This window comes from Emydura macquarii, unplaced genomic scaffold, assembly GCF_026122565.2.
Source record: "Emydura macquarii macquarii isolate MOO-44397 ecotype Brisbane River unplaced genomic scaffold, CSIRO-AGI_Emac_v2 contig_2369, whole genome shotgun sequence".
Lineage (NCBI taxonomy): Eukaryota > Metazoa > Chordata > Testudines > Chelidae > Emydura > Emydura macquarii.
In genome coordinates this window covers 440,664-455,347 of record NW_027132506.1, presented here as the reverse complement: position 1 = coordinate 455,347, position 14,684 = coordinate 440,664, and the positions used below count along the sequence as shown (strand labels likewise).

Genomic DNA, 14,684 nt, shown 5'->3' with positions numbered 1-14,684 from the left:
GAGGAAAGCGACCACCTGCTGACAAACTACCCCGGCCCCTGCTCACTAATCCCCCGGAGTGACTCAGGCATTCATGTGTGTTGTCAGCAAGATGTTCTGCTGCAGCCAAAGTCCGTCAGACTTTGTTGCGCCATGGCTCCATTCTCCAGAGCGTAGTTTCTCAACCGGTGGTACGTGTACCCCAGGGGGTACACGAGACACAGGCAGGGGGTACCCGGGGAAAAACAGAGTGAAAGGGAGGCGGGCAGCAGCTGCCAACTTCTGGGGAAGCCGGGCAGCAGCAGCCCACTTCCCACCCGGTCCCAGCTCCCGGGTGGGAACCCGGTGGCAGCCTCCTGCGTCTCGTGCGTTGGGCTCGCAGCTGGGTGGCAGCCACCCTCGCCCCAGCTCCGAGCCAAGGGACAGACTCCAGCGCCCCGGCTTGAAGATGGGCAGCAGCCACCTGCCCACGTCCCTGGGTCTCAGCCGGCACGGAAGCTTCCTCTGCCCCAGCTCAGATTGGGTGTCAGTCTCCCACCTCCCGGGCTGGCAGCTAGGCAGCAGCCGCCTGCAACTTGCCCAGGTAGCAGCCCCCCTCCCTGGCTCAAAGCCCAGTGCCCAGAAAACTTGTCAATTTCACTGCCCTAGCTGAGCAGTGAAATTGACAACTATGACAGCCCCAGATTTCACCAGTTACCCTCTGTTCCTCTCTCTCTCTCTCGCCCTCCTTCCCTGTCTCTCTCTCACCCCTTCCTCCTATAAAAACTATGGCAAAAAAATTGGCGCAGCGCTTTATATTCCCCAGCATTGGCATGCCCCTCAAAGCCTCCTAGCTTTGGCCAACATCACCTCTAGCCCAGGTACATACTTGAGTTGTGCACCCCTGGTGTAAAGGTGGTAACCCTGCCCACACTAGGTCTGACATCTGTCATCTCACAGCCTTATAAACTCAGCCCTCCTTCCAACATACGGCTCACATTAGTCTGTAAATATAAAATCCCATGGAAAATTGAGTGTTGGGGAACTTATTAACATTTTCAGAAGTTAGGGGGTACTTGCTACTTAAAAGGCTGAGACACTGCTCCAGGGTGTCCGGGAGTTTTAAGGCATGATGAGCCTGCTGGCTGTAGCGGGGAGAGTGATGCTTTCCACTTCTTCCATTTCCCTGGCACCATGGAATCACAGTCAGCCCATGAGGGGTTAAAACTAGATTCAAAGGCTCAGCAAACTCAGCTCATGCACACTGAAGGGGGTTCCCCAGAGCTCCAAAATGGGTTTCTAGTTCTAGCGCGTGCCTGGGGATTTCTCCTCCGCCACTGCCTCCGTGAGCAGATGGGATTGTTGTGGGAACTGAATTCCCAGGGAGAGGGTTGAGTTGGGTCCTCCCCCTGTTGCTAATCCTTTCCGCTGCCCGACACATGGCTCTGGGGTCCTGCTTTTCTCTCCAAACACACATGTTGCCTGCCATGATTAAAGAGAAGTCATGCCGGCAGGCAGCAAGAGGAATTGCAGAGGCTGGACCATTGCATGGTTCGGCCAGGCTGAGCCGGGAGTGAGATCTCAACAGCAACATCATCAGATGTGAGATATTAAACCTCCCACTGAAATACCGCAAAATCCTTCTCTGCCAGAGTGAGAGACTTTATAAAAACGGCCTTTAAATGAATCCAGGACGAGCAAGACCAGGCAGGTCTGACTCAGTAATTGGAATAGGTATGTAGGGACCAAATGCTGAGAGAGGCAGAGTGCCAGCAACTCATCTCAGAATACTGCCACCCTACAAAAGTCTCCCACGCGGGCTGGTGCGATGTGGCTATCTCTCAGCACAGCCAGACGAGGAGCAAGAACAAGAGAATGAAGAAGACAAAGGGACAGGGTGGAATATTGCACCACACATCTCCAGCCACTGAGCTTAGGGGGAGGACAGGCACACTCCCCTGCAAACAGCTCGAGTGGACTGCTCATTCCAGACGCTCTGCAGCAAGTCTCATTACCTTCAAAGGGGAAAGATTCCCGCTAACAAGGCTATTAAAAATACAGACTGTCACAGAGGCAGGCGAGAGGAAGCCTATGATCTGATTGGCTGGCAAGAGCTGTTCTCTTATTTAACACGTCCAATGGAAAATCACACTCCCCTTGGCAATAAGGCCCCAGAGACTGTGAATGACCCTGCATTGTTTCACGCCAGGCTGCATCAGCGAAGGCACTTGATCGTAGGCATGCCAGGTGCAAATCAATGGATAACAATTCACTCCCTGTCACGTCCTATTGCCAAATGATCACAGGGCTTAGACCCACAGTCCACCAATCACATGCTGGTCCCGGTGGGCACCGACGCCCGTTAAGCACAAGGTGGGATGATCAAGGTTATAATAGCCCTAATTCAAATGCAGAAGACAAGTCCTTGCTGTGAGAAGGTAGGAGAACTCCCAAAGACAGCTGGAAGATCTGGGAGATACTTAAGCATCTTGGCTTTATCCAGCTACCAAGGAGATGGCTGGACATCTGGGAGGAATTGAGGTATCCTGGAGATATCCAGGTATCTGGGAGCTACCTAGATATCGGAGTAATACCAAGGCATTTAGGAGATTCCTTTGTTTATCTGGCACTAAAAGGCAGGAGAACCCAGAGCCTCGTCTGGGAGATGCCTCCTTACCTTACTTTGAAGGGCAGAAGTCAGAACCCCTGCAAGAGCTACCCAGGGTACCATGTGATGTAGTTCCTCTGATCGCCAGCTGGTTCAGCAGAAGGTTTCCCTTGCCTCCTCCACCTAGCATCCTCAGAGCCTGCAGACAGAATGGGGACAGCTGCGTGTCACCATGCAACAGCCACAGCCTCCAGTGGGGCATCATCCTTTTGCTTTTCAATGGCTCCCTCCAGCTCGCCCATGCTGAATCCTGGGCAGATTGGAGAAACCACTGGAGACCACCTTCCCCTCTTCTCATCAGACCCATTGCACCAGTATCCACCTCTCCTCCATTTGTTATCCCAAAACAGGCGACTGGCACTTCTGGAGTTGGGTAGACGGCAGGGAGGGGGATATCTAACATGAGCTGGATAGCCTTTTCCCAGCCCACCTGACAGAACTGCCAGCAAGATCCAAACCCTTTTGAACTCCCTGCATGGTGTATTTTAGCAATGGGCTCGCTGCACTCCTGAGAGCTGCCATATTTTCACCATTTGCAGCCATGATGCTTGAATGTCCAGGGATGGTACTTCCAGAAAGATGTCCAGGCCTTGTTAAGTCATTAAATGTCCATAACGAAGGTGCCAGGCAAAGATCCCAATCAGGACTGAGACCCCCATGGTGCTTGGTACTGTACAAAAGCATATGGAAATGCTGTCCCTACCATCGTACGCAAACCAAGCAACAAGTGAATGTTAGGGAGAGAAGGGACTCAGGATATGAAGATCGTGCGGTCACATAGGTAGCTGGGCACAGCTCCTCAAAGATATTTAGCAGACAGCACTGTCAAGGCTGGGCTATTGTTGTCTCATCCGTTACCTGGGTTGACCAGCTTGGACTGGTGATGTCAGTGTCCATAACATCACAGCTCTCGCCACAGGCTGCTGATGTCGGTGTCAGCTGCTGGCAGATGAACTCCTGCCATCTCTGGGACACGTGGTCCTCTTCTGAGATGTGAAGTGCATCATGGGGGCACGCAAGAGTAAACCTCCCGTACGGCGTGCATGACTCCCAGCTAACCCTAGAGTCTATCTGGCTGTCGAGGGGGGTAATACCGGCCCTAGACGTAGAAACCTGCCAGCCCCAGATAACTTTCTAGGGCACCATGTCCCCTTCCCCACACCCACTGTCAAGGAGAGGATGGTCTCTTGGGGTAGGGTCTGGTAGATCCTCTGGAGAAAGCGGGGGTAACGGGGGCAAAGGAAGTAGCCTAGGAAGTGGCCGCATTGAGCATTCAGGGGTTATGTTTCCACCAGAGGGAGATATTCTGAGATCATCTGCACCAGCCTTTAGGACCAGCACATGGGGGGGGGGGGGGGGGGGGCAGTTGCGTTGACTGCAGAAAGGCTGGAGCCGGCAGTGACCGTGGCGCTCATGCATCAACTTGCAATTAAGCTGCACGCGGCCCACCAAAGTGCCCTGCGATTGGATTTCTCTCCCGCAGGGCAGGTTAGCCCCTATCTGCCCATCACCCTCGCCTCTGCAGCAGCTGGCACAGGAGGCAGATGCCGGCGGGGCAGCCCCAGCTCTCCCTTCTGTGCGTCTGCCTGCCCCCTATACGTCAGTCTGTCTGGAGGAGCCGGCCTCGGCTGGCGCTTAGCGCCGGCGTCCATCGCCTGGCAGGGCAGAGCGGAGGGCAGGCCGTGGCACGGGCGGGCAGCCTGGCTTAGCTCCCGCGCCCACTGGTTCAGGGCCCTGCCAGGCTCGGGGAACGTCCGGCAGGCGCTGAGGAGGCGACGCTGCTCTGAGAGGCGGTGGGGGCTCTTTCTCCCTCCCTCCCTCCCGCTGACCAGCTTCTCTCTTTCCTTCCCCGCTGGAGGGCGGGAAGGCCCCCGAGGCCGGCCCCCCGCAGAAGCCCAACACCAAGGCACTGAGGAAGTCCCCTGTGACAGACCCTGCCCTGGGAGGCGGGGACAGTGCTTGGGGGCAGCCCTCAGCACCCCTGGCTCCCCTGCAGCCGCTGGGGTCTCCACATCAGGCAGCAGTTCTCCAGGCGAGTATCCTCCACCTCACGGGGGGTTTCTTTGACTCTAACCGCCCCGGCCGAGCCTGGCCCTCGGGGGAGGGGGGCGGGGGGGTTACATGCACATCCCCAGCGTGGATCGGCTTCCCACCATCTCCCTTCAGATCACTTTTAAAGACATCCGCCCGCTCTGGAAGCCCAAGGGGACGTAGCTACAGGAATCCTTCTGGGTCTCTTTGACGCCCTTTTTCTGCCTGGCCCTGAACGCCAGCCCTGGTTCTCCATTTCCACGCCTCCCACTACAGAGCAGGGAGGCAGTATCGGATGGTCCTTCAGACCGGAACGGCCCCAATGCGCTCCCCGCGTCCCCCCAACAGCCCGAAAGTCACTGGCTGTTCCCAGTGACTACTGCACGTCCTGCCTCTCCGGCCAGCCAACACGCCAACGCACTGAGCGTGGCCTTTGAGACCCTCCCCTCAGCTCAGCCTGGTGTTTTAGGATGCCCGGAAAGTAGCAGGGGCCATGGTACTGAGTCAGCAGCTTCACAGACCTGTGCTCGGTTGCTTGGCTGGATCAACCCCGAAGGCGGCAGCTAGTTTCGGCTGGTCTCTTAGGGCCCGTTTATGGTCTACCTGTGCACCTCTGTTTGGACCCAAAAGGTGTTCAACAAACAGAACATACTCATAAAGTGGGTGTCTAGGGGCTAGGCCACAGAGAGGGTAACAGCCTACTATTGCTATCAGCTAATGGAGCTATTCCTTTAGCTCAGGCAGTGAAAGTCTGCGCTTTAGTTCAGACTCTGCTGCCGACCTGTAGCTGAGATCATTACATACAGAGACGTGACTGGGGAAAAATGCTGCTTCCCAACTTGGCCTGAGGTTTCTGACTCAAGGGGGAGATGGACGATATTCTGGGGCTGCCTCTGCTACCCCTTTCATTTCTCCAATAGCAACAGACGATTCCTTGTCTTCTCTTCACAGCAGAAAGTGCTCTCTCTCCCTCTCGCTGCCTCCGGAGAGAAGGACCCCAGCAGCAAATCCGCCGTTGCCATCCAGTCCTGGTGGCGGGGGGCGCTAATCCGGCGAACGGTGCGCCAAGCTACACTCTGCGTGCTGGTGATCCAGAGGTGGTGGCGTCGTGTCTCCTTCCGGCGGCGGGAGGAGAGGCAGGGAAGGGCGCTGGCGCTGTACGTGAGGCCCGTGAGAGCGGCCGTCCTCTTGCAGGCACTGGTCAGGATGTGGCGCGCTCGGAGCCAGTACAAGAAGTACCAAAAGGCAGTCCTGGTCATCCAGCACAAGTGGCGGCAACATGCCTGCCGCAGAGAATCCGTGGTGTTTGCAGGGAGCGACCCAGCGGCCGGGGGTGTGGACGTGAACATCGAGATCATCATTGGCTAAGCAGCCTCCCCAGAAGCGGTGGGAAAGGCTCCGTGCGGAGAATGAAATAAACACACCTCTGAAACACGTCCCCTGGAGCGAAATCAGTCAAGAAGTGCTCGCCGCCACCAGACTTTCAGTGGAAGCCTGGGGGTGGGCGGGCGGGGCGCCGCTGCAAGCGGACAGGCAAAGATGGCGCATAAAGGCACGAGCCAAGCCACTGTACGCCTGGCGGTGAAGGTCACGCTGGGAATCCAACACCAAACAGGGTAGCGGAGGCAGGCGGCCAGGCTGCGTCGGTTTACTCTGTACCACGACCTCGGGAGCCTGGCTGAGAGTCGGTGCTAGAGAGCCCAGGCCTCGGCCGACCTCCAGCAGTCTCAAGAACTTTGCTTTCATCACAGCAGAGCCCCGCGACTCCCATCGGACCATTTGTGGGGTGGCCTCTGAGACCTTGTCCACCCAGTAGCTCCTGAGCCCTCCGCCACTCCGTTCCCAAGAGCCCAGCTCCACCCTGAACGCGTCACTGCGGTTTCTTTACTGCCCTGTCGTCAAAGCACACTTGAGTTGAGCAGGCTGTAGCGTGGGGGCTGGGTGCAGGGCACAGCACACTTCTCACACTTACACAGCAAACGGCTCCCTTAGAGCCATTTCTCAATTCCCCTGCGTTTGCGACGCACTGCAGCACGCCTTTGGGCCTGGCTGTACAATCCCCAGACGGCATGCTCCGGCCACGCACAATTGACTCTTTACCTCATCTTTACCAGCCCAATTTATCTTGGTTGTTAGCTTGGCCATTGTGAAGGGTTCCCTGGGGGCTCCCCCATGTCTTAGCTCGTATAGACATCCTGTTTCCAGCCTGCTGCTCCATTTCTCTCTCTACTGCTGTCTTCCAAGAAGCGAGGCCGTGCCCATCTCTAATTACAGGGGTTCTCGAACTTTTTTTTTGCTGGGATCCCCTTTGAAAATATTTCCAGCTGTAATGATCCCCCTCCCCACAAAGTGATGACCCCCCTCCCACCCATGCCATGCCACCTTTACCGGCATGTATTGGGTAACAGCTCACGACCCCTCATACTAGCCTCATGACCCTGAGGGGGTCACGACCCCCAGCGTGAGAACCTCTGAGCTAGGTCTACAACCACAAATAAGAAAATCCCCTCACCTGCACTGCCATGCAGCCACCTCTGGGGTGAAACATGGCAGCTGATTTTAAGAGTGAACAGTCACACTGACCACGAGTTTAACTCTGGGTGTGCAGGAGAATACCATATCCCATGGAACTGCAGGGGACATTTTGGCCTAGTACAAGGAAACTCTGTACCCGGCCGGGAGGAACAATGTGGCACAATGCTCTGCTTTTGTGCGAGTAGGTCGCCCTCCTGTCTCCAAATCCGGATGGAAGGAACACCCAGGGGCACTGGGCTGGTTAGATTCCAACCACCTGTGGTCCTTAGAGAGCCCACATTAGCCTGTAGTCCACCATTGGCACACTTCCCTAAAGCCCCGCCTCTTCAGTTCCCAGGGGGGAGCTCTCCCCTCCACCCTGCTGTCCTGCCCTGATACAGAAGAGGCTGCATTACCATGCGGCGGGAGTGACCTGTGTGTACGCAAGGCCAGATCCGGTCCTGGGAAGAACCGGCACAGCTTCACTGACCGCAAAGAGCGGGGGAAGTCTGTAAAATGGCTCACGATCCGGATGAAAGGCTCGGTGTGGCATGAAGGCACCACCTACAACAGCTCTTTCAGGCCCCTCCCCGCCCGGACCCCTGCGTGGAGGGGCCCCGTTAAACAGGGAGCCGGGGCTATGTGGAACTGAGGCATGCGGGTGAAATTTGCCCCTGCGCAGAAAGAAGATCAGGACAATGCTCCAGCACACTCGGGGGCCTCATTCGGAGCTGCCACGGGGTCCGTCTCAGCTGGACTGAATTATGCAGTGGCCGCCCTTTTAAAGCTAAGTGGGTGAACGAACCGTAGAGATGCTCCCGGCACGAAGTGGTTTCCATCATACACAGGGTTTACGGTTGGGTGCGATGGATCTCAGCACCCCACTGTACACATTGTTCCAGCCCCCCGGGAGGGCAGTTAAAGAGACACGCAGCCAGCTCCCCCCTCCAAAAGCGAAGGGAGTTTTCAGTGTCGTGAACGAAGAAGGCACAGATCCTCAAAGATCTTGACCTTTGAAATCAATGGAAGTTAGGAGCCTAAACACCTTGGAGGAGCTGAGCCAAAGCCAGCCTCGTGGCCAGCAATCAACTCCGCAGAGAACATTCACGACAAAATGCTGGGAAAAGCAGGTGCTGCAGGGAGGGGCTTTGGTGACTTGGCGCGTGGGACCTTTTGTGGGACTGTTGTTTCAGTGCCCGCAGCTGGCACTGCCGCCGTTCGGTGAGAGGATCCCCAGCCACTCGTGACGGTTAAAAACCTCGCGTTGCTTTTCACAAGAACAGCGCATCGGCCGCTGCATCCAAGCAAAATTCCCACCTGTGACTGCATCCTGCTCTCCTAACCCCTCCCGTTCCCTTCTCCCAGCAGGCAGAACTGGCTCCAGCATCTTGCCTGGCTGGCTCCAAACAGCTGCTGCGTTCCACCCGAGGTGGCTGCATCTCAGTGTTGGGGCGTGATTCCCGTGTGTCCAGCACCCACCTCGGCGGAGCAGTCCTGCTGCATGAATCCAGACCTACCCCCGCAGAACCAGGACAGAGCGCAAAGCCAGGGCCCTGAGGGCCGGGAAAATGCTTTGGAGGCCCTTCTGGATAATAGACGCTAGCGTTAGCTACGATTTTGCAAATAGGAAATATTCAGCGCTGACTTTTCCTCCCGGAGGGTCTGCAGGCTGCTTCTTAGACATGACAGCAATGGGGAGCTGGGTGAATTATACCCGCCGAGGGTGAGATGCTGATGACTGTGTCCGGCGTAGCGCAGACAGGTGGGGAGAGATCGCCCCCTTGCTCCAACCCTGCATGCCACTGTGGCAACATATGGGGCCATACAGGCACCATGGGTGGCTGGGAGAGAATCTCCCCAACACAGCAACAGCGTAGGGCTGGCAAACGAGCGCCTGGGGCTGCTCTGATTTACAGCGGAGGCCCCACTGGCCCTGCATCTGGGCTTACAGGAGGAGGAAGGAGTGCGGGGGCTATTGTCGGGGGGAGGGAAGGTGCTAATTCAGTGCAGACCTCAGAAATGTGATGTCTCAGCTGGATGAAAGCTGGAGCTCTCTGCACCGAGCCCAGGGGAGAAGGTGAGCGTGCTCCGCTTTATTGCCGCCTGGAGGGGACGCCCGCAGCACGAGGAAAGCCTGGAATTGTTAATAAACGGCTCCGTGTTCTCCTCTTTGTCCCCAGCCATAGCCAGTGTCTGCAACTGCCACTAATTAGCTGCTTATCTTTTTAACGAGCTCATTATCTCACTGCCGATTCGCCCTCTCCTTTTGTAGGCCTGTCTGCCCAGCCACGCATCTACCCACCTTTGGGGCTGTCGTTTTATCTAATGCTTTATCTAATCGCCTGTCTGTCCGTCCGTCCGTCCCCCTCTCATCATTCTTCTCTATCTATCCATCCCCCCCACCCCCAAATCCATTTCTCGCTCTCTAGCTGCAGTAGCTTCAAAGAGAAAATGCATCCTTTATTTTCTCCAGCCCCCCCTGGACTGGTATTCCCGGCACTGCCACCGGGAATCACCTCTGACCACGCATCTCCCGGACCCCTCTTCTCAGCTCCCGCGGCGGCCCCTCCCTTCCTTTCACCGTGTTTTCTCCTGCCTCGCCTGCTTCTCCCCTCTCCATCCCTGCAGAGCCCTTGGTTCAGGGAGGAGGTTCCCTCTGCGGCCTGGCGCAGGGGGACGTCCCCCTGGGGTGGAAGGGAAAGGAAAGCTGATCACCCCAGCTGTTCCGCAGTCTGCTTCGGAGGGGAAGTCAGGGAGCACATAAAGCAAGCCCTGCAGGAAGGGAAGGCGGGTGGCACGGGGGCCAGATGTGTGCGTGGGGGGGAGGGATGAAAACTCTGGAGGACGCGGCTCAGGGGAGGGGTCCCCCTAACTGAAGGAAGGCCTCCATTCCCCATTCATTCCCCAGCCAGCCAGGAGCCCAGCTCCTGCCCTGGGCCTGCGTCTCGCCCGCTCTGGCTGGGCTACCCCTCCCCCCCCCGCCCCGAGGGGAGGCATTTGGCCCGGGAGGGAAAGCGCCTGACGCTAGCCGCAGATGGCAGGGTCTCAGGTGTGCTCAGCGGGGCCTGGTGGCCCCTCCCACCGCGAGGCAATTGGGGGCAGAGCCGAGGCAGTGACAGCATGAGAGTGGGGGGGAGGCCGGGGGGGCTGTGAATGGGCTCGGGTGAGCCCCCGCACACCCACCTTGGGCAGGCCGCCCCTCCGGGCTCTGCCACCCAGGCCTGCTGCGAGCAGCCAGCTCCGCGGCGCTCAGAGACGCCTGGCTCGGCTCGGCTCGGCTCGGCCCTGGCACCCGGCTGGCTGCAACGCCGGCTCGCCGCAAGGAGGTGGGGGCTGGGCACGCTCCGGCTCCCCCCGGACCGGGCTTTGATCGGGCTAACGAGAGAGGAATTTGCATTAATTGCAGTATTAACGCAGCGCCGAGGGGCTTGGGGGCAGCAGCTCATTACCGTGGCCGGTGGGAGCCATTGAGCCCGGGGGGCTCTGGGCTCCCAGCTCCCACTAGCCTGTGTGGAATCGGGGGGGGTGGGGAGGGGCTCTCCATGGCAGGGAGGCAGTGAAGGCACGAAGTGGCTGCTGGGCTATAGAAAGGGCATCCTGCCCCCCCAGACGGGGAGCTGAGTTAGGCTGCGTCACCCCCCTCCTGCCCCCAGCACAGAGAGAGGGAACAGGAGTGCATGGATGTGGCCAGGGCAAGTGGCAGGGCCTGCGTTGGCATTCAGTGATCAGCGTGCCGGGGGGTACGCGGCTGTTGCTGGCACACCCCAGATCCCAGGGCTGTGAGCGTGCGGGTGTGATCTCTGCACCACGTGCCACAACCACCATCACCACGAACCACAGCACCATCCCCGGGGTCTGAGTGTCCGGGTGTAACCTGATGCCAGGTCACGACCCCGCAGTCTCCATGTCAGCCCCCCTGAAGTCTGAATATGGGGGTGTGACCCCCCCCCATGCCACATCACCCTGGGGTCTGAACATACAGGTGTAACCCCTTCCCCGCATACCCCATCGCCGCAGCAGGGGATGACCCCCAGCACCATGGCTCTGCCCCCAAGAAGCGAGGGTACCTGTGTGCTCCATCACCCCCGCAGCCTGAGCAGAGCAGTGTAACTCCACCCTTTGCTCTCCCATGGCCCCTGGCCTCTGCCGGTTTCTTTACTGCACAGCTTAACTGGTAGAAGCTGGCCTCCTCCTGGCCCCACGCAGGTTTGCTCCTGCTCCCATCCACGGACACACCCCTGCCACTCACCCCCCCCCCACTCCCGCCCCTGTGCCGAAAAGCACTGTGCACACCGCAGGGAAACAGCCCCTACCTTCCGCCCTGGGCAATGCTGGGCGGCTCTGGGGCCTGTCAGTTTAACTACAGCCTCTCCGGCCTTTTAGAAACCTAAAACGTCTCCGTGGGGCTGGGGGGATCCGGGCACGTCAGCCCATGCAGAGCGGCCGTGGGGGGGCAGGACCCTGGAAACTGCCACTGCCAGAAAGGACGGGCCACCAGTGCAATCGGCTTCTGTCCTGGGGGGGGGGTCTCAGTCCAGCGCCTCGGGGGGCAATGCCCGTGACGGGCTCTAACTGGGCCCCTCAATGCAGAGGCTGAAGACCAAGCGGGTCCTTGGGGCACGCTGTTGCTGAATGCGGCTGGTGCCAGCTCTGCTGCTGAGCCTGGGCCGGCCGTTCGGTCTCCCGGGCTCGGGGAAAGCCAAGCCAAGCCGTGCAAGTTTGCCAAAGCGAGCGACAGCGGCACGGAGCTGCATCGCCACTCCAGGCCAGGGGAGGAGGGCGCACCCCAAGCGTGGAGGCCACGGGGTGGGAACGGAAGCGTGGAAAAGCTCCAAAGTGAGTCTCCCGTGGGTGAGGGGGAAGGGCCAGCCCCAGCAGCCACATCCTCCCGGCTCCGGGGATCGGCTCCGTCACGCTGCGCGGGAGGCACCCCGGGGAGCCCCGATTTAAGGGAGCTGCAGGCTGCACATTAGAGCGAAGCAGCACGCAAAGGAGGGAGGCCCAGCTAACGAACGCATGCCAGGGCCGCCTCTCCCAGCGGGCCAGGCTCTCCGCAGCACGGTTGTCATCTGAACCAGCGCCGGTCATCTGCCTTCAGCCGCCTGCACTCTCCTTCCTCGCCGCTGGGCGGGGATGAGCCCGTGGACCAAGCAGGCCCTCCTGAAACACAAGCCCTCGCGCCCCCATCCTCTCCCACCGGATCCCGCCTGGCTGGAGCGAACAGAGATCAGTGCGGTCTGAAGGGGCTCATCCCTCCCTGCCCCCATTAACCAGCCGGAGCTTCTTGGGTTGCATCCAGCCTGCCTTTGCACTGGCGGCCCCCAGTGCGTCAGAGAAGCCACCCCGAGAACGGGCGTGTGACAGGGCTTGCCTCCGTGGCCTCTTTTCACGGGATCTCCGGTGGGCGGTGGCTGCCTCTCACAGGCAGGGCTAATGCCACGGTGCTCTAGCCCCCTGGCTAAGGCACACTTGAGTCCCAGCCCTTCTGGGGTATTAAAGTCCAAACAGAGGCAGGTTACAAACAAAGGGTCATCCGAGGAGTCTCCACAGGGTCCCACTTTCTACTCCAGGCATGTCTTCACCCAGTCAGTCTCCTGGGCCTGGGCGGCCCATCCATCCACCAGACGGTTTGTCCAGGCTGCCTCTGACTCTCAGCTGGTGCCAGGCTCTGCTCTCCTCCCGGGCCAGCCCCAGACCGAGCTGGCTTTCCTCCCTTTCATTCCTCTCTCCACACCTGACATCTGCGGCGGGGTAGCAGGGCGGGGCCAGCTGGGCACAGGCCCTCATTGATCCCCTGCTTGCCAGTGTGGGGCCCACATGGCCCATCCCAGGGCAGTTGATAGGTAACACCTGGTGCACAGGGCTGAGCCAAGTCACTGCAGCGGAGAAGCAGCGGTAGGAGAGGGGCGCCTGTCCAAAGCAAGCAGTGGGCTCTTCTGGGTCTGTGTTTTAAATGCTGTGACTAAAATGCTGCTGAAAGGGGGGGCTGACAGCCCTGGAGATGGGGGACCCCTGCTTATCCCCCAAACAGTACAGAAGGGATGGCGGTGCCTCAGACCTGACTCCTCCCACCCCTTCAAATCTGGCCTGGAGCGACCGCCCCAAGGAACAAGATGACAGCGAGGTCTAGCCCTTGGCCTCTCTCCTGAGGCTATGCCAGCGGAAGGGTTTTATGATGTGAGCACCTGTGCCCCAGGATCTGGACTGAGACCCCCCCCAACTCATTGCACATAGTGTAGCAGGTCACATGCCCAGCTGAGCACAATGACATTCCTTCCCTGCCAACCAGCACGAGATTCAAACCGGCCACAGAGAGGTGACCTTATACCCCACTGCCGGTCCTCGGGCCCCACTGCCCCCTCGCTCTAACCCCCACGGCTCACGCGTATGCACACGGTACCTGGATGGAGACGTCGCTGTAGGAGCCCCCGATGACGCCGGTGATCGCCATGGGCACGTCGTCGTGGATGGCGTAGGAGCCGTCAGGGCAGATGTGTTCCGAGCCATCCACTCGGGTCAGGGAGGCGCGGACGAAATCCAGGGACTGCTCCAGGGCATAGGTGTCCTTGGAGCAGGTGTCCAGGATGTGAGCCCCCAGCGTGATCCCCGGCAGAATGTGCTGGTCTTTGTTGATCTCGTCCAGGGCGAAGAGCATGGCCTCGAGGCGCTGGATGCCCCGGTGCTCGTTGATCTTGCCGCATTCCTCGCTGGGGCGGCCTTTCTCGTGGACCGGGAAGAGCCCCCCGATGACCAGGTCCCCTTCCGTGCTGATCTCCTTCTTGGCCACGGTGCTGTAGCTGGGGTTCTGGCTGCTGGTGAGGCAGGTGGCGGCATGCAGTAGCCAAAGCCACAGGGCAGCCGAGATCCCCATGGCCCCGGTCCACCAGGCGGCACCAGTCAAAGCGACGGCCTCTGGCGTCCAACCATTGGCGGCAGGCGGCCGAGCAGGGGCTGGGAGGTTACGGTGCCGAGGTCAGCGGGGCCCCATCGAGGCAACAGAGCAGTGCCGGGGCAGAGGACAAGCACTCAGCACCTGGAGGGGACAGAGGGAGATCGACAGTCACACATCTGGAGGAAAGAGCTGCCGGGGGGCTCGGCCCTGGGACTGTGACAGCAGGATGCGCAGTGGGGTCCCCACCCACCCAGTGCCTCAGACAGCACCACTGGCCCCAACGTTACCTGCACGGGGGCGACGCCATGCCAACCTCTCGCTGCACTGCAGTCACGGGGGCTGGCGCTGGGACAGCCATACGTGCCCTGGGATCGGCCAGACGGTGCCCAGGGACAGCCCCCTGCCACCTACACCAGCTCCGCCTGTCCAGGGGATGCTCACCTGGGGCCCAGGGGGATCCCTGCTGCCAAGGCAACATGGAGTAGGTGTCTGGTGCCCCCCCCCACACGCCCCCTCACCCTCTGGGGCTGACACTTGTCTCCTCTCTATTGCACCCCGCTTTCCTAGCCTTCCCTGGAGGCTGTCCTCACCTCCCCCCCCAGGAGAAGCCACGTCTGCTCA

The 14,684-nt window shown here is 59.4% G+C and overlaps 2 protein-coding genes across 2 annotated transcripts in view; one reads left to right on the top strand and one right to left on the bottom strand.

Annotated features, from left to right (window-relative positions):
• The window catches only part of GRM2 (glutamate metabotropic receptor 2), a 31,007-nt gene extending 16,965 nt beyond the window's left edge, over positions 1-14,042 (bottom strand). Inside the window, exon 1 of the mRNA XM_067561165.1 lies at positions 13,572-14,042. Within this exon, the coding sequence (XP_067417266.1) occupies positions 13,572-14,042 (471 nt within the window). The remainder of the gene's footprint in view (positions 1-13,571) is intronic.
• LOC137161706 (IQ domain-containing protein F6-like) lies at positions 4,748-6,025 on the top strand. Its single transcript, XM_067561138.1, has 2 exons — positions 4,748-4,836; positions 5,578-6,025. The coding sequence occupies exons 1-2, from the start codon at positions 4,748-4,750 to the stop codon at positions 6,023-6,025; spliced, it is 537 nt and encodes a 178-aa protein (XP_067417239.1).
• Positions 14,043-14,684: the final 642 nt, after the last annotated feature.

Excerpts from the sequence above, each read along its gene's own strand:
- LOC137161706 (XM_067561138.1), top strand. The coding sequence starts at position 4,748 with ATGCACATCCCCAGCGTGGATCGGCTTCCCACCATCTCCCTTCAGATC. Across the intron at positions 4,837-5,577 it reads CTCTGGAAGCCCAAGGGGAC|CAACAGACGATTCCTTGTCT; the intron begins GTAGCTACAGGA and ends TTTCTCCAATAG.